The following is an 18,792-nucleotide window of genomic DNA, read 5'->3' on the forward strand; positions in this document are numbered from 1 at the left end:
GTTACTCTGTATGAACACCAGTAAGGCAAATCCCTGTACAGGTTTTATTTGTTGGATAGTTCGTACATTTTTCTGTGACACCAAGCTAAAAATGTACACTCATATTTTCACAGTCAGATGAAAGATAAAATAAATTGATACATCATCCTTAWATTTCATAAGCTCATTTTAATATTCTCAGGTCATTAAATATTTTACACATTCTGCCCAGCAAGATATTCTCATTTGAATGTTCTACAGTAAAACTGCAAACATTTAAATGTATGCAATGATATCCAGACAATTTAATAGTTTACTACTGTACCAGTATTTTACCAGCAGTCAACTAAGTTTCAATTATATCTGGTAATCTAAAAAGATGTGAACTACACTGAGTACTAAACCTCTAGATTCTGTGTACATTGTGAATATTATAGGAGTCAATCAATCACAGTCTGAAAACAGTTCAGGTGCCATGCATTTAAGAAACAAATACTGGCATATCAGCTGAAATAATTAGGGGCCGGTCAGGTCCATTAGAATGGTTGCAACATCCAGAACAGTAGGCAATTTCATTACAGATAAATGTGTGGCTATATACAGGGATACAAGATGGCATTATGAGTAATTACAGATCAACAGCACCATACATACATACATACAGCTTAGCTTTTAAAGAGAGAGTGTTGCATATGCCATGGCTGAGAGAGCCAGTGAGTGTGTTTGTTTGTGTGGTTGCTTGCCTTCTTACATCAATGGATTAACCTGAGCTCAAATAGATGCAGAGTAACTAAATGTCTCTCAAAGCACAATTAATTCTCTCTTTATTTATATATCAGCACAAAGTCCATTGCACAGTGACGGCAGCACCCTCACAACATTGGATGGAGGCCACATGATCCTGTCCATCAATGCTGTTACGTTTTAAATTGCTTTACACCATAAGAAGCAAGGTTTCATTTAAAATACCAACCACAATTCTTAAAGTCACATACATGGAAGAGGTGGGAAGATTCAAAGAGCATGATTCCAGTATCTCCAAATCATATATTCCACAAGTGATTAAACACTATAAATACATTTCCAGATTTTAAATCACTGTACTGTATCCACATTAGAGATGAGGTCTCACATCGAGATGAACCAAGACCATGGTATATTCATTCAGTTACTAGTTGTACTTACATGTGTGTGTGTAGGATAGAGAAAAGTGTGAGAATGTTGATATCATACAGACGTGACTGATCACCAGTCTTAGTACACGTGGTGTTTTAGTTTGTACATTTCCTGTCTTAGTTTAACACTGCAGTATGGGATGAAGCAACTCTTTAGGTCATTGTTTTGTTGTTGTTGTTCCAGGCTTCCGTTATTACTTGTTCTACAGTCAGTCAACGTACATGGGGGAGCTGGGAGAAGTAGGCATCTGATCCAGGATTCTGCAGACGTAACTGGCAACATCCACCGAGCGCTCCTCATACATCAGAATGAAAGCATGTTTCTGTATTGAAGAGACACAGAAACATGTTATAACATGTAATAATATGTACGGGCGATAAGTATCTCTGCATGTAATACAATTACATTAATTMATATTTAGTCATTTAGCAGACGCCCGTATGCATACATTTTCATACACCCCCTGGTACTGTGGGAGTCAAACMTTGAACTGTAAGTGTCATGCTCTACCAACTGAGCCACACGGGACGTACATACTTACCAGAAGCTCTTTGTACTTTGGCCTTTTTGACTCATCCTTTGTGAGGCTAAAGGGGGCAAAGGGAATAAATAATTATAATTCTGCTCTGCAATAAACCACATCATGGGTCTATTCGAGACTTAAAATACATTACATGTTTTGTCCACCAGGGGGAAATCAAATCCAGAGGATGTCTTATGCAGAAGATTACTTTATGAATTTCCCACCTTTTATTATTTGTGGGTGAATACTGCGAAAGTATGCAGTTGTTTACATTGACAATATTGCTCTGCAGTGATTCAATGTACTTCAACTTATACTATATCATCGTGAATATAACATTGAAGCAGTGCCAGCAGAAGTTGTATCTTTGTCCTTTACCACAGATTGACAAAGTTGATGAATTTGGGAGAGAACTGCCTGTCTTCTGAGTTGGTAAGCTGTGGAGGTTCTCCCTTCACCACCTGTGTCAACTGGTCAAACACACTGTTCCACTTTGGATAGGGAAACCGCCCAGTCGCCAGCTCGTACTGTAAAAAACCCACACAAAGACAACATGGTGAGTCTACAGTTACAATATTACAAAAACACAAAGAATAATATACTATCTTGTYTTGTGGATTTAACATTCAGTGTATCTTSAAATAGCTCTTTGAATGTTAAAGACAACGTGGACAAGAGGGTTGAGGACCCACCAGTGTTATTCCCAAACTCCATACGTCTGACCGGACGTCATAGCCTTGTCTGGAGGCACTTGGGTCTATYCTCTCAGGCTGTGGAAGAGACATGGAAAACATGTTACAATTCATCATAGTGAWWTCATAGATGGGCCTTTAAAGAGAAAAACTAAAATGAAGAACAAACATTMAAATAAAWKKTCAAAAYTAGACAACTTGKGGSRAAAAAAATCTAAACAGAGACAAGTGTGTATACAGTCCTCACCATATGCATTTGGACAGTGAAGCTCATCTTATTTTGGCTCTATACTCCAGTATTTTGGATCATCAATCAAATGATGACTGAAGCAATGGTATAAAATAACCCCATATATTTGAGGGTATCCGTTTTATCCTTTTGAAATAAAAGCACTTCATGTATCTAGTTCCCCCATTTTAAGAAATCACAAGTATTTGGACAAATTCACAGTAATCTGAAGGTTTGTTTTTGGTTCCATATAATTTCTCATACAACTGTATCAAGCTTGTAACTCTATAAACGCGTTTGCTTTTTGGATGCATTTGCAGTTTGTTTTGGAAGCGTTTTAACTTTTAGGCCAGGTCTTGTTCAATTGTAAGCGAATAGTGAATAGTAGTGACGAGAAAGGCGTCGGTGCTTTCACCAAAAAATCGGCTCATTAAACAGAGCATCATTATCTGTTCACAACGCACATTAGTGGCATCTGCATGTGATTATCAGAGAATATTTTATTCTCCACTGTTTTCATAAAAATTCAGTGGCGCAACGGTAAATTGCTGGATTTAGTAGCCTATGATCAGTTGGAATACCAGGTTCACATCTGACGTCAGGCTTCCTTTTTTTGCCCTTCAAGTTAACTATTTCTCAAAAACGGAATCTATGGCATTATTTAGGATGCTTAAGACAGAAACATTTACGATACTAAATAAAACAAATTTGAACAGTGCAGAAAGTGTGGTTTCACAAAATAATTTTCTAAATAGTGTCTCTTCAATGGTATTCGACCTCATACCCTCACGTCACTAATGCTGCAGATATTTGCTTTAAAGCTGTATCCAAATCCATAGGATGTAGTGATCACAGTATTATAGCCATATCTAGGAAAACCAAAGTCCCAAAGGCTGGGCCTAATACAGTGTATAAGAGGTCATACAAGAAGTTTTGTAGTAATTCATATGTTGATGTAAAGAATATTTGCTGGTCTGTGGTGTGTAATGAGGAGCAACCAGACGCTGCACTTGACACATTTATGAAACTACTTATTCCAGTTACTAATAAGCACGCACCCATTAAGAAAATGACTAAACTGTTAAATCCCCTTGGATTGATGAGGAATTGAAAAATTGTATGGTTGAGAGGGATGAGGCAAAAGGTATGGCAATTAAGTCTGGCAGCACAACTGACTGGCAAACATACTGCAAATTAAGAAATCATGTGACTAAACTAGATAAAAAGAAACTACACTATGAAATAAATATAAATGATATAAAGAATGATATTAAAAAGCTTTGGGGCACCTTAAATGACATTTTGGGGAAAAAAGCCAACTCTGCTCCATTTATTGAATGGAGCTCATTCATCACAAAGCCCACTGATATTGCAAACTACTTTAATTACTTTTTCCATTGGCAAGATAGGCAAACTTAGGGATGACACGCCAGCAACAAACGCTGAAACTCCACATCCAAGTATATCGGACCAAATTATGAAAGACAAGAATTGACAAATTGACAACATAATTTCAGCACGCTTATWGGGAAGGACACTCAACAAGCACAGTACTTACACAAATGACTGATGATTGGATGAGAGAAATTGATGATAAAATGATTGTGGGGGCTGTCTTGTTAGACTTCAGTGCAGCTTTTGACATTATCAATCATAGTCTGCTGCTGGAAAAACATATGTTATGGCTTTACACCCACCTCTATAATGTGGATAAAGAGTTACTTGTCTAACATAACACAGAGGGTGTTCTTTAATGGAAGCCTCTCAAATATAGTTAGAATGAGGAATTCCCCCAGGTAGCTGTTTAGGCCCCTTGCTTTTTTTTCTTTTTTTTTTTACTAATGACATGCCACGGACTTTGAGTAAAGCCAGAGTGTCTATGTATGCGGATGACTCAACACTATACACGTCAGCTACTACAGCGACTGAAATAACTGCAACACTCAACAAAAAGCTGCAGTTAGTTTCAGAGTGGGTGGCAAGGAATAAGTTAGCCCTAAATATTTCAAAAACTAAAAGCATTGTATTTGGAACAAAACACTCACTAAACCTCAACTAAATCTTGTAATAAATAAATGTGGAAATTGAGCAAGTTGAGATGACTAAATTGCTTGGAGTAACCCTAGATTGTAAACTGTCATGGTCAAAACAAATTGCAGTAGTAGCTAAGATGGGGAGAAGTCTGTCTATAATAAAGCGATGCTCTGCCTTCTTAACAACACTATCAACAAGGCAGGTCCTACAGGCCCTAGTTTTGTCGCACCTTGACTAYTGTTCAGTYGTGTGGTCARGTGCCACAAAAAAGGACTCAGAACAGGGCAGCACKGCTGGCSCTTGGATGTACACAGAGAGCTAATATTAATAATATCCATGTCAATCTCTCCTGGCTGAAAGTGGAGGAGAGATTGACTTCATCACTACTTGTATTTATGAGARGTATTGAGGTATGTTGAATGCACCGCGCTGTTTGTCTAAACTACTGGCACACAGCTCGGACACCCATGCATACCCCACAAGAGGTCTCTTCACAGTCCCCAAGTCCAGAACAGACTATGGGAGGCACACAGTACTACATAGAGCCATCACTACATGGAACTCACATAAAGTAACTGACGCAAGCAGTAAAATTATATTTAAAAAACAGATTTAAAAAAACAAACACCTTATGGAACAGCTGTGAAGCAACACAAACATTGGCACAGACATGCACACACACACACGATAACATACGCACTATACATACACATGGATTTAGTACTGTAGATATGTGGTAGTGGTGGAGTAGGGGCCTGAGGGCTCACAGTGTGTTGTGAAATCTGTGAATGTATTGTAATGTTTTTTTTAAATGTATGAACTGCCTTAATTTTGCTGGACCCCAGAAAGAATTGCTGCAGCACCGGAACCACGAAATCAGTGGGATCTCGCATTTTGCAGCACACGGGTTGAAATAGCACATGATCAAACAAAGCGTCGGGTGTAACTGATGACATACTTCTGATAAAAGATACATGCATCGGCACACTGCTTCAAAGTTATCACTAAGCAGCTTTCGAAGCATGCCTCGGAGCACCGGTATCAAACATAAATATCACTATCAAATCATATTTTATTAGTCACATGAGCCGAATACAACCTTACAGTGAAATGCTTACTTACGAGCCCCTAACCAACAAAGCAGCTAAAAAAAATAATAATACAGATAAGAAATAAAAGTAGCAAGTAATTAAAGAGAAGCAGTAAAATAACAATAGTGAGACTATATACCAGTTAGAGGTAATATGTACATGTGGGTAGAGTTATTAAAGTGACTATGCATAGATGATAACAACAGAGCGTAGCAGCGGTGTAAAAGAGGGGGAGAGGGGCAATGCAAATAGTCTGGGTAGCCATTTGATTAGGTGTTCTTAGTCTTATGGCTTGGGGGTAGAAGCAGTTTAGAAGCCTCTTGGACCTAGACTTGGCGCTCCGTTACTGCTTGCCGTGCAGTAGCAGAGAAAACAGTCTATGACTAGGGTGGCTGGAGTCTGACAATTTTTAGGGCCTTCCTCTGACACTGCCTGGTATAGAGGTCCTGGATGGCAGGAAGCTTGGCCCCTGTGATGTACTGGGCCGTACGCAGTACCCTCTGTAGTGCCTTGCGGTCGGAGGCCGAGCAGTTGCCATACCAGGCAGTGATGCAACCAGTCAGGATGCTCTCAATGGTGCAGCTGTAGAACCTTTTGAGGATCTGAGGTCCCATGACAAATCTTTTCAGTCTCCTGCGGGGGAATAGGTTTTGTTGTGCCCTCTTCATGACTGTCTTGCTGTGCTTGGACCATGTTAGTTTGTTGGTGATGTGGACACCAAGGAACTTGAAGCTCTCAACCTGCTCCACTGCAGCCCCGTCAATGAGAATGGGGGTGTGCTCGGGTCCTCTTTTTCCTGTAGTCCACAGTCATCTCCTTTATCTTGAATAGATTCACTTGAGCGCATTCATTATCATAGGCACTCAATTCTGTCTATTCAACAGAATACAACATACACCCAAGGGCTGACCACATTTAGTCAACTGGTCGATTGTTTAGTCGATAGGCTGTTGGTCAACAGATGTTTTTAGTCGAGCAGTCGTAAATATTTATTTTATGGCAGACATGTCTGATTTGCGCTACTCTGAGTGGACTAATCCATTGAGGAGGACTCTGGGATGCCACGTTCCTAAGAAAAAGGGGAGTGTGGCTAAGATCACAGAGGAAGAAAGGTCCAACTCTGCGGAATGCATTCAATATATTATTAGTCATTTACCATTCCATTGTCAGAGTGGACACATTTGCAGAGCTCACCACCTATGCTACGTCGTGAGAAACAAGTTTGGGTTTATTTTCTGTCATTTAAGAGTTGTCAATTTATTCAGCGTTTTTTTGTTTGGAGCACAACCGATTACGCATATAGAAGTAGGCCTAGGGTTACCTGGACTGCGGGCAAATGTAGACCTATAAAATGTGCCCATTTGAGATGTCATAGTGTTAGGATTTATGTTTATGCACTATAGCCGGGTAGCATATAGGTTGAAAATGAATGTTGTTTTGTTACACCACACACACATAACAGAGGGGGGGGGTGTGTAGGTGTGTAAGGACTGACCACCACAGGCCATAAAAGCTGTGGACAGTCTGGAGAGGGGAGGGGTGCATCACTCTGGGCCAACCAGGATGGTGAAGAGACAGTTCAGTACCATATTAGGAATTGTTTGAGTGAAGGATCGAGGGGGACACAGAATGGAGCTGCTCTACCCAACAACCAGATGTGGACAAAGGAACGCGCCAAGGGGCTTGGACAAAGAGCCAGCAAAGGGGGCAAAGTCTAAACCAAGCCCAGCCTCTACTGTGATAGGCAACTGGACACGTTGAGAATAAAATTGTCATAGTAAAAAACACCAACAAAAAAAAGTACATTCCACAGTTTCCCTGTTCATCCTGCGCGGTGATACAGCGAACCCGTATATACGAAAATTGCATTTGCCATTCATTGTTTGCGGTAATTAAACATAATAAAGAAAGTTAGTAGACCTTGCTTTTTATTTATCCTGACACCGGATGTGTTACACGCAGCGTTCACAATAGTATTTCTGGTTGTCTTAACCACCATCACTAATGAGCTGTAGAGCTCTCAAAGTAATTTTTTCTTGACCTCAAACTGCAAGTAAACAAAGTCTGTTTTTAGAATCCATTGAAAATGGATTACTCAACGTATTAGAACATAAATCCAGCGCTCTCCCTTCCKATAACCACTTGGCATGAAAGGAAACAATGTAATGCTCTGATCCAGTGGAAACATCACAAAATACCGGATTACTTATTTTCCCTTGCACAATTAGCCTACAGCTGTGTCGTGGGAAATTGAGGGCCCAGAATATTTGATACAATGTTGCAAGTTGGCTAGCGCGAGTTTCGGGTCGGATTATTGAAACGTTTCAAATTTGTTGCGACAGGCCACGCGTAACCAATGTGATTTATAGGATATTTATTTTTTAAAATCAGGATATTGTTTACCTGCAGGCTGCAATGTTTTTATTTGTTGGCTTTATGTAGGCTATTCTTACATCGTTGGCAATAGAAGTTATTTTATATTTGTAGAATTGTTTTCATTTAGATAGAATTTAGATTCACCACATGACAAAGAGATTGAGATAAAAAAACAAACAAAATGAAACTGTTCCACAAAAATGAGCATATGAAAATCATAACTGGCACGCAGATCGGTAGAAATTGTAAAATAAATTGGCACTCCAAATGGAAAAGGTTGTCGACCCCTGGTGTAGCCTATTACCGGTTACTTCAGGAGCATAACGCAGAATCCAGGAAAGCCAGTGATCACTGGCTCCCTCGAGTCGTGTGTGTGTGTTAATTATTTAAATCAAACTGTGCTTAAAGTACCAGACAAGCTCAATACACATGGTTCATTTTAAAACACATAGGGTGTGTATATAAAAAAATATAAAAAATGTAAACATTTTAGACCAATAGAATGGTTGAAAGAAAAGACTACTCTTGGTCGACCAAGATTCATTTTTAGTCTGGGACAGCACTACGGAAAACCCTGTCCATGTCCTCATTGCCTGGTTCTACATGCCTTTCATAATAACCACCTCAGCCAGTTACTTCACGTATGACCTCACCTCCACACATATAAAAAAAATGCAGTGGTTCCAAACAGTGCCAAGGTCATCAGAAGCAGACTTCTACCAGCCGTGCTGCTGAGTGGAGGGAGCACCTCCTCTCCTCTGGCTCATTCATTCATTCATTCGTGCACCAGAAATAGATGATGTCACCCATTCACAGCAGTGGGACAGAATTCTCTGACCGCAGCACTGATGTGTTTTATGGCATAGTGGCTACAGCACCAGCTCAACTCTGCCAAGACTGAAAAAGATCTGGCTGCCCAGCTCTCACCTAGGACACAGCTACTCAGACTTGTTATGAACTCAAAACACAACTACACTGTGTATAAAACATTAAGAACACCTGCTCTTTCCATGACAGACTGAACAGGTGAAAGCTATGATCCCTTATTGATGTCACTTGTTAAATTCACTTCAATCAGTGTAGATGAAGGGGAGGAGACAGGTTAAAGGATGTTTTAGCCTTGAGACAAGGTTGGTGTATGTGTGCCATTCAGAGGGTGAATGGGCAAGGCAAAATATGTAATGCCTTTGAACAGGTTATGGTAGTAGTTAGCAGGCGCACCGGTTTGTCAAGAATTGCAACGCTGCTGAGTTTTTCCACACGCAACAGTTTCCTGTGTGTATCAAGAATGGTCCACCACCCAAAGGTCATCCAGCTTGACAACTGTAGGAAGCATTGGAGTCAACATGGGCCAGCCCACCATACCTGTGGAACGCTTTCGGCACCTTGTAGAGTACATGCCCTGACGAATTGAGGCTGTTATGAGGGCAAAAGGGGATGCAACTCAATATTAGGAAGGTGTTCCTAATGTTTTATACACCGTGTATATTATCAACTCAAAACAACATCAGTGCACATTTAATGTAGATGTGTAATTGCTTTCAAATACAAAAAGTATTTCCTAATTAAAATGACTGAACTCTTGATTTAAGGATGCTTTGGTACATAATGGTAGTAGCAACATTAACCTGACACTAGTGTGCAAAAGTTTTAGTGAGCATATTCCAACATAAACATTTCAGACATGTGGCCACTTGCCAGCTAAATGAACTAAATCATAACAACCAGAGAGGAACAGAGCTAGACTGTCACCTGAACCAAATACCATGAACCAAATCTAACCTACTTAATTGTARTGTAGTACAKAATATTCCATTGAAGTGAAATCAATCCCTCTCTAATATCTAGACCAAACAGAGACAAATGGTGCTAAAGCAATTAGCAATGGGGTGGCCAAGAAGCACCTGGCAGGTCTGCAATTTTTATATTTGAAAAAGGAAACTGGAGTCATGTGGGTTGGATTCCTGCACTGTGAGCTCACAGCTGTGGGAGCACCAACCCAAACAGCTTTATTCTGACAKACATGAATGAAGTAACCCAGCCCTTCCTTGGCCTTCTGGTAGACGCGTGGCAGAGATATGGCAGAGGTGTGCCCTACGTCCTGATAGGGAGATGCCAAATTTAGAATGGAAACTGGAGGGGCCGGGGCTTCCTTCTCCCATCAGCAATACCACCGGCAGAAAATAAACCCTGTGATGACGACACGATGAGCTCATTCAACTGCACTGCCAGCAGTTTGGACGACTTCAACCATGTCACATACACACAGACGGCATGAGATTACTCTGCAGCTAGCCCAAAATAGGAACAAGACAACAAGCATCAGCAAGAACAGATATCAGTAGCGACCATAATATAATTACCAACGCTGCCATCAACAATAAGGAAAGGGGAATCAGAGAGGTGTAGGGGGCTGCCTTAAATTGGCATTCACTTCATCAGCGCACGGGGAGCAGTTGACGTTAGGGGTTAACTGCCTTGCTCAAGGGCAGAACGGCAGACCTTTTTCCACCTTGCTCAGAGATTCGAACCAGCGGCCTTTCGGTTACTGGCCCAACAATCWTAACTACCTGCCTCCCCTCAATAACACTACAGTCTCCTTACAACTGACGATCACCACCAAGTCACTAAGTACCAAAACAGTTGAATTCTTATTATGTACTGGATTGTGTGAAAGTGAAATGTATTCTTAGAAAGAGCCTTAGTTGTACATCTTCCACTTGTCTTGTCTTTCAGCCGTTAATGAAAAATTGCACCGAAATCCCCATATATCACTTACTGCCATGTACGGTCTGCACCCTGCATCTCTGGTTTTGGCAATGGAGTCCACCAGCTGCCCACTGATGCCAAAATCACAAAGCTTAATGTTGCCATTCCTGTCCAGGAGGATGTTGGATGGCTTGATGTCTGAGAGGAGAAACATATAGAAGAGATGAYAAAGCTAGGCTAAGAGTTCTGGGTAAAGGAAGTGCCACTTCTGTTGTGGTACAGTAAATAGAGCATTGTGAGGTAATAACGGCAATAAACATMTCAAATGAGGAAATAAAGAACAAGGTCTCCATTTTGGAGTCGTCTTACCTCTGTGAATTATTTTCAAGTATTCTTTTAAGTGGTTAAGTGCTTTCACAGTCTGTAATGAAAACACATAGCAACTAAATTAATATAGATAAATATGTACCCTACCTGTCAAATTAGTGTAAATTATGTCAGGAGAAAATGCATGAAAACTTACAGCTAATGTTATTTTGCCTAATATTTCCTCTGGAATCACATCATCTAAAGCACAATATACATATTTGTAGAATTTGTCGAAGGAGGTAGACATAAGTTCCATACATATCCAACAGTCCCCCTGACAAAGAAAAGAATCATAAGACATAACATTACCGCGTGAAGACAATACACTGCTTATTGCTAACTACACAGAACGATTGATTGATTTCTCTATATAGGAAATGCATTGTATGTCAATCAACAAAACAAAGAAGTGAAAAACTTGCATGGTCACCTCTCTGAAAAGAGCCCCGTAAAACTGAACTATGTAGAGACAGTCACTACTCCTCATGACCACATCCAGGTCCATTAGCAGCTGCTTCTGTTCCTTCTCATCAACCGTTGACCTAATCCTCTGTGGGAGACAAACATTGTAATCAGATGCATGTTGCTTTCAATTGTGACCATGGTTGGAAGTCACAGSAKGTTGGTGGCACCGTAATTGGTGAGGACGKGCACGTGGTAAATGGCTGGAGTGGAATTAGTGGAAAGGTATCAACATCAAACACATGGTTTCCATRTGTTTRAGGCCRTTCCATTCRCTCTGTTCCAGCCAYTATTACRAGCCTTCCTCCCCTTAMCATGAGCAACATGTTACCATATCCTGCAATGGGAGTCAGTTACACTTTGGTGATTATGATGATTACTGAGTGTTCATTTCACAATATAGSCTAAGACTGATGAGCAGGCATAAATCTTGCCCTGAACACTTCCTGTAGTTTAGTCAATAAGAGGTCAGTAAGGGGCAGTCACCTTGACAGCCATTATCTGGTTGCTGGGCTTGTGCACCATCTTGTTGACAGAGCCGTAAGCGCCCCGCCCAATCTCCCCCAGGTCCTTGAGGTCCTCAGCCGTGAAGTCACAATCGCCACCGGCGGTCTTCAACCTCCCTGACGACTCGATACTATGCGTACGCAGCCTCTCTCTGGCCACAGAAATAGGTGGGAGACAGATAAGAAACACAATCTTTGTTAGTTCAGGTAATTTCACCTCAATCATATACTGAACAAAAATGTTAATGCAACATGAAAACATTTAAGATTTTGCTATGTTACAGTTCATATAAGGAAATCAGTCAGTTTAAATAAATTAGGCYCTAATCTATGGATTTCCTATAACTGGGCAGGGATGCAGCCATGGGTGGGCCTGGGAGGGCATAGGCTCCGACGATCCCTCGGGTGAAGAAGCCGAATGTGGATGTCCTGGGCTTGCATGGTTACACGTGGTCTGCGTTTGTGAGGCCTTTTGGACGTACTGCCAAWTTTTTTTTAATGCCGTTGGAGGCGGTTTACGGTAGAGAAATTAACAAACTTCTCTGGCAACAGCGCTGGTGGACATTCCTGCAGTAAGCATGCCAATTGCATGCTGCCTCAACTTGAGACATCTGTGGCATTGTGTTGTGTGACAAAACTGCACATTTTAGTGGCCTTTTATTGTCCACAGCACAAGGTGCACCTGTGTAATGATCATAACGTTTAATCAGCTGTTTGATTTGCCACACCTGTCAGGTGGATGGATTATCTCGACAAAGGAWAAAATGCTCACTAACAGGGATGAAAAAMAAATTTGTGCACAGAATTTGAGAGAAATAAGCTTTTTGTGCGTGTGGAACATTTCCAGAATCTTTTATTTCAGCTCATGAAACAAGAGACCAACACTTTACATGTTGCGTTTATATTTTTGTTCAGCATATATATATATATATATATATATATATATATATATATGATACTGCACCTGAAAAAGGATGGTTAGTTGGCATCCGTTTGTTCAGTTTGCATTATCCAGCATCAGTTATTTGCTTTTCCGGGGTAACTTAGCAGCTTCATGTTATCATCTAATTACACAGCCAAGACACAGGGCTTATTCACATTCACTACAATGGTGTTGCCCAAACATCTACTTGAGGCTACATTCAGTTACTGTCTGTTTTCCATGAGCAGGTGGAGATAGAAATACAACAACTGCTAATCATTCCAACCTCACTTAGCCTGTCTTTATTGTGACAGATTGCCTGGGTACCTATACAGTACTGAATGTTACATTGACAATGTGTGGCTTTGGAGATGAAAAGTCCCCGCAGACTGTAGACTAGAGTCATATAACAATTCATTATGCAGGAGTTTGCATTGTGGCTAATGMAAATTCCGCTCCATGTTCATCTTCAGAAAACCACATCCATTGCAAAGTTGAGGTCAACTTACATGTGGGGGTTCTGGAATGGGGGTCCTGCTGTATTCAGAGTGAATCTGGTCGTTGGTTTGATCGGGGGATTGGCAAAATTTAACTTCAGTGCTTTGCGTTTACCTGATAGGGAAGAGGCAGAGTTTGTCAGATTGCACACAAGACATCTGTGGCAGGGGTAGAGCCAAGGACCAGAAAACAACACTTACACTCAAAAACAACATGAAAACAAACAGTTACCATACCACAGAATGAGAGACTAGTAAAGCAATGGAGAGGTAAATTTAACAAGAGTATTCAAGTAAATTTACTGAAGTCATGCAATCCACATCTAGGGATGATGGATGTAAGAGTAATGACCAGCTTCTTACCAAAGGCCTCCCTCTATATTTCTCTGTGAGAACATACATTTCTTCTATAGATGCTGATTTTGAGATATTGGCTGATACTGAACTATATGGGATAGTCAACAAAACAGGTCTTGACCAAATTAAAATGAATCACGAGTAGGTCTAATAACAGGTTCTCAATCAAATATGTGTATGCTATAGCCTCAGTGGCCAGGAACAGAAACCTCCTGGAGGAATTTTTACAAGACATGTCCTGGTTGTACCAGTGACTCATTGCAGATGGTAGGTATATACTTTGACCAGTTCACTGAAGTTGATGCAGAGGCATACACTTCTCAGTAGACACCTGCTCTAAACCATAGCCTAGTACTAGATCACATCCCATACCATGGCTATTCAGGATGGAGGCTTAGCTACAATCCAACACTCACCTACCATGTTTTAGTAGGTTTTGCTTGGTAATTTAAACAATAATGAGGGAATAGGTGAGAATTTAAATTAAAAACAGACCATTTCTTTCTTGATTTTTACATTTAAAATAATAAATAATTTAGGCTACTACCCAGAGACTGTGAAACATGACATTGTGTAATGAGATTCTAACTCAACAAAAGCATTGATCTGACAGAACTGCATCTTTGAAAATACAAAATGTGACTTTTGGTTCATAACCACACATACGAGTAAAATAGCCTACACTGCAGACTAGAAAATCTTGCCAGAGGAGAAGGAGCTTCCCAAGTAAAACTGTTTTGAGTTCACCTTGAAATGAAGGAAGCATTCTGTTCTCTCCACCCAAAACACCACAAGAATGTATGTACTCAAATTCCAATAAAATGGCACACGCCATTGGAAATTACACTAGTGTCTCCATGTCTCAACAGGCAAGTGTTTAAGTACAGCTCATGCCAAAAATCACTTACGTGTTCAAAAACAAAACAGCTGCAAACTGGTTTGAAAAACAATGTGACAAAACCCCAAGCATTACTAGCTAGTTTTGCTTGTTAGTAACAAGCCGACTAAAAGTGCTAAAACTAAAAAGGTAGAGCTTCCATTACAATGTTTGTTAAAAACACACCTAATTAATAAATACAAGCAAAAGGACTACACTTCTGTCAAGATAAAATACATTTCCAACACAGTGCTATTTTGTGTAGAAGGTTATCAGTTCAGGCCGAACCAAACAGTGGTAAAGACCAGTTGAAAGCCAAAGTGTGAATCTATATACACCAATGCTAATGGAAGCTCTTAGCCCTAGGCTTGTGCCGATGATGGATGATCAGAATATGGATTGGAACGTCTTGGTAAATGAACATTATGAAACTAAATTGTTTGGTGATAACTAATAGTAAGGTAAAAACATACAGGATGGTTAACACCAACTGTTTTTTTTTTTTTTAACTACAGAAGTTAAATCAATAAGACTCACAGTTGGACAAGTCTTTCATTCATTTGCATCAGTAAAATATTATGACCTAATGTCTTAAATCACAGACCAACATAAGCTGCACTCTAACTCTAGGATAATCAATGTTTAGCCTCAACTATTAGCCTTAACTATCAAAACCGGCACAAGCCTACWAGACCCCAACAACTCTTCACTTGGATTAGTTGAGAAAAGAGGACAGACTCCCCCATACCAGACCATCAGGCGGAAGCAAAGGGTTGAGAACTGTTGGTACTGTAGCAAAAGAGGTTTGGCTTACTTGGGGGAGCTCCAGACAGGTTTATCTGAAACCCTAGGAGGTGAGAAGAGAACATTTCTTTTTCACCTTTATTTAGGCTACTGTTTGACCGATAAACAAAAAACAATCAAGTTCTATTAGGAAACGTGGTGAAAACAAACACTGTTCTTCTCAGCTTCAGTTTAGACCAGGGAACGATGCAGCACTGTTTCCCAACACCTGGCACCACCATGACTGACAACTATTTGAAGTATCTCAAATCAACTTGATTTTTCTAAATGAGGCTTCATTACTGGAAAGGTCTATGAATCACAGTTTGATACCAAGTGTGGACAACAACTACTACACACACTAAAACATGACCAACTAGCCCAATTGAAGAAATCCTGACCGGAAATATTTTTATCTGGGCCTAACCTACATGCAATACTTAACTAAATAATTAGGGTACTTATCAGATGTTGCCAGCTGAAATGGCAGCAGCCTTGTTATCAATGTTGCATGTTAGAGTTAATAATCATAAATGTACTTAGTTTGAAGCAGTACAAGCTCCTTTGCATAAGCCACCCAAATTATACAATAAGAACACAGAGACAACTGGCTGAATAGGCACTGGTGCTAAGGAAGGCCTACTAAAMACGTAAGCTTACCTCTCTTGCACTTGTCTTCTCTATGCTATGGATGGTACATTTCCCAGACCCTATTGTATGTTGTATGCACTTTTCCAAAATAAATCAACCAATAACTGAAGAGTTAAAAACATATTTATTATTCAAATCTGGAAGACCATGTTCTGTTAAGCTTTTTTTTTTTTGCTGTCAAATGTAACACTGCACTTTGAAATGTCCCTGTAAACAAGTGTGGCTATGGCCTCGTGACATACTCAAATTATTTTCTGCTGAGTGAACTACTGAACTTTTATAACTTGGCCTCACATCAGTGAACTGGTAAACGTTTACGCTGAGCATTCCACCACACAGAAAAATGTATTGCTGGGGGGGGGATTAATCTACATGCACACACATATAGCCAGAAACAACCAAGATAACTTTGATATGATTGAGGATTAGCTCAGGCAGATTCAGTGGAGATAATTGGGGTAGACCTATAAAAATAACAACCTACAAAATATTTTTTTTTAAATGGAGGGGTGTGAGATAGAAAATGAAATGCATCCACAAAATGATCCTGGCAGGGAGAGACAATAACAATTGAAGAAACTATTCTTGGGGCAGCTCACCATTGATCAGCATCAAGTCAGGAGGGTTATGGGAAGTTAGTAGCATTAAGGAAAGGGAAGAAAAATATCACAGAAATGTAGTTTCAATACTTTGACACTGACAGAAGTGGACCATAACATATGTTTCTTTCATTTACTACCTGTTAAATATCAGATTCAGAACGGCATGCAAAAGTATAGAACCAGATCCAAAAGGAACTAACGAGCTACGACAGTTATTGTTAAAGCATCAACAAAAAATGTATATATATATATTATCTTTATAACATGTGTAATATTGACAGTAACGTTAGCTACCTGTTTCACTCTGACATCTCCAGCACGTGTTGGATTCTGTAAGTTAAAAAATGTATAGTTCGTAAAAACATAGCTAGCTAATTATGCATTGGGTGGAAATGGAACAGATTTCTTCTGGTGGATGTAAGTTAACGTTATTTGAAATATAAGAGATTCTCATGCACAAGTTTCACCAAGCTAACAATAACTGCCTGGCCTAGGATACTTCGGGATTTTAGTAATAAAGCCCTTTATCTACTTCACAAGAGTCAGATCAAACATTTTTGTCTCTGCATCCAGTAGTTGAGGTAGATTCGCGAGCTAATGCTAACTAGCGTTAGTGCAATGACTGGAATAATATGGTAACTGCTACAGTAGCATGTTAGTAGATACAATGAATTTCCCCCAAAAAACATCCCAACATGATCTTGTTATTTTTAGAACTGCAACATATTGTAGTTAGCTAGTTAGAGGTAACCTGACATTGAAAGACAGTAAGCAACACATGACCACATCCAGATCAATCATGACAGGCCTTATATTCTAGCTAGCTAACGTTATTTAGGCTAGCTAGTAATGCCGCTTGTTAGCCACCTTAGCTAACGTTACCTAGCAAGCGAGTTAACTTACTTACCAACTACTCACTAGTTAACGTACGCTATGTGGTTAGCTAACGTTGTTTTTGTTGTTACTTATTTCTAACAAAACACATTTTCAGAACCCATTATTTGATTAGAAGACAATGTTTTGGGTGTGAGGGCAACTGATTTTGACAGCTAACGTCAACTGTAGACACCAAGCTAGCTAACTAACAAACTAGTAATAGTGTGTGAATACAACTGAGGAAAGTTATATGTTAGTAAGTAGATAGGTAGCTTGCCAATATAGGTAGCTAGTTCGTTAGCATAGTCATTCGGTTACTCCCGTGAACACCACTCACAAAAAAAGATCTAGTTAACAAGCTGGTATTGTACAATCCTTACCTTGCATACTGCTCATTGTTGTTATGTGTTGCGACTGGGATTGGTGGTGATGTGAGCCTGTAGATCCTGGGTTATTGCTGTTGTGGCTGGTAGATGTTGTTGAGTTATTGGGGCTGGGAGTCGCCATTGTGTGTTTGAATTCCATCAGCAGCACTAGGCTGCAATGCAGAGCAACTTCACCCTTACAAAACAAGACTGGAGAATAATCAAACTGGCTAGACTTATTCGACTCAAATGTGCGTGGTGGATGTAGAGAGCGCTACCGAACAAGACTGTAACTACCAACAAACAGTAAGAAATCGGGACAGTGTTTGACAGTCCAGTAACCACCTTTCCACATAGAGTCAAGACCGAAGATGGTGGATAAATAAAGATTATTCAGTCAGGCCTTTTACCATTGAAAAAAGATCAGTTCCGGCTTACTTAACTGGGTGTGTCTCCCATAGACACCAATGCAATAGCAGCGCGGTCTGGTCTACTTAGTTTAATTGAACCAGAAAAAAACTGACAAAATCAGCGAGTGGGGTGTCTCGCTTCCTCTTCCGTCTCTGGTCGAGACTCAGTCAGCTGACCAAATGTCACTTGCGAACGTGAACACCCACAGCTTCCAACGCGACGCTGCTGTGTTTATGGGCGGAGTTCGAGGAACACAAATCTAGGCTCAGATAACCATACCGCCAGCGTTAACCTAAAGCACTAGG

General features: G+C 40.1%; 1 protein-coding gene across 5 annotated transcripts; it reads right to left on the bottom strand.

The window, feature by feature from the left end:
- Nucleotides 1-30: 30 nt before the first annotated feature.
- Nucleotides 31-18,643, bottom strand: LOC111981595 (dual specificity mitogen-activated protein kinase kinase 4). 5 transcript variants are annotated; one of them, XM_024012939.1, is made up of 13 exons: nt 18,092-18,643; nt 17,130-17,165; nt 15,614-15,646; nt 13,578-13,680; nt 12,127-12,298; nt 11,609-11,728; nt 11,333-11,452; nt 11,179-11,230; nt 10,880-11,007; nt 2,371-2,448; nt 2,057-2,205; nt 1,697-1,742; nt 31-1,477 (listed from the first exon to the last, which is right to left on the bottom strand). In XM_024012939.1, the coding sequence occupies exons 1-13, from the start codon at nt 18,234-18,236 to the stop codon at nt 1,364-1,366; spliced, it is 1,296 nt and encodes a 431-aa protein (XP_023868707.1). In that variant the 5' UTR covers nt 18,237-18,643; the 3' UTR covers nt 31-1,363. The 5 variants fall into 5 exon arrangements, with proteins under 5 accessions (XP_023868707.1, XP_023868709.1, XP_023868708.1 ...); XM_024012941.3 differs by lacking the exon at nt 15,614-15,646 and having other exon boundaries at nt 13,578-13,668; nt 18,092-18,642; XM_024012940.2 differs by lacking the exon at nt 15,614-15,646 and having other exon boundaries at nt 18,092-18,642.
- Between the last annotated feature and the right edge of the window lie 149 nt (nt 18,644-18,792).

The sequence above is a fragment of the Salvelinus sp. IW2-2015 genome, linkage group LG20 (genome assembly GCF_002910315.2).
Source record: "Salvelinus sp. IW2-2015 linkage group LG20, ASM291031v2, whole genome shotgun sequence".
Classification (NCBI taxonomy): Eukaryota; Metazoa; Chordata; class Actinopteri; order Salmoniformes; family Salmonidae; genus Salvelinus; species Salvelinus sp. IW2-2015.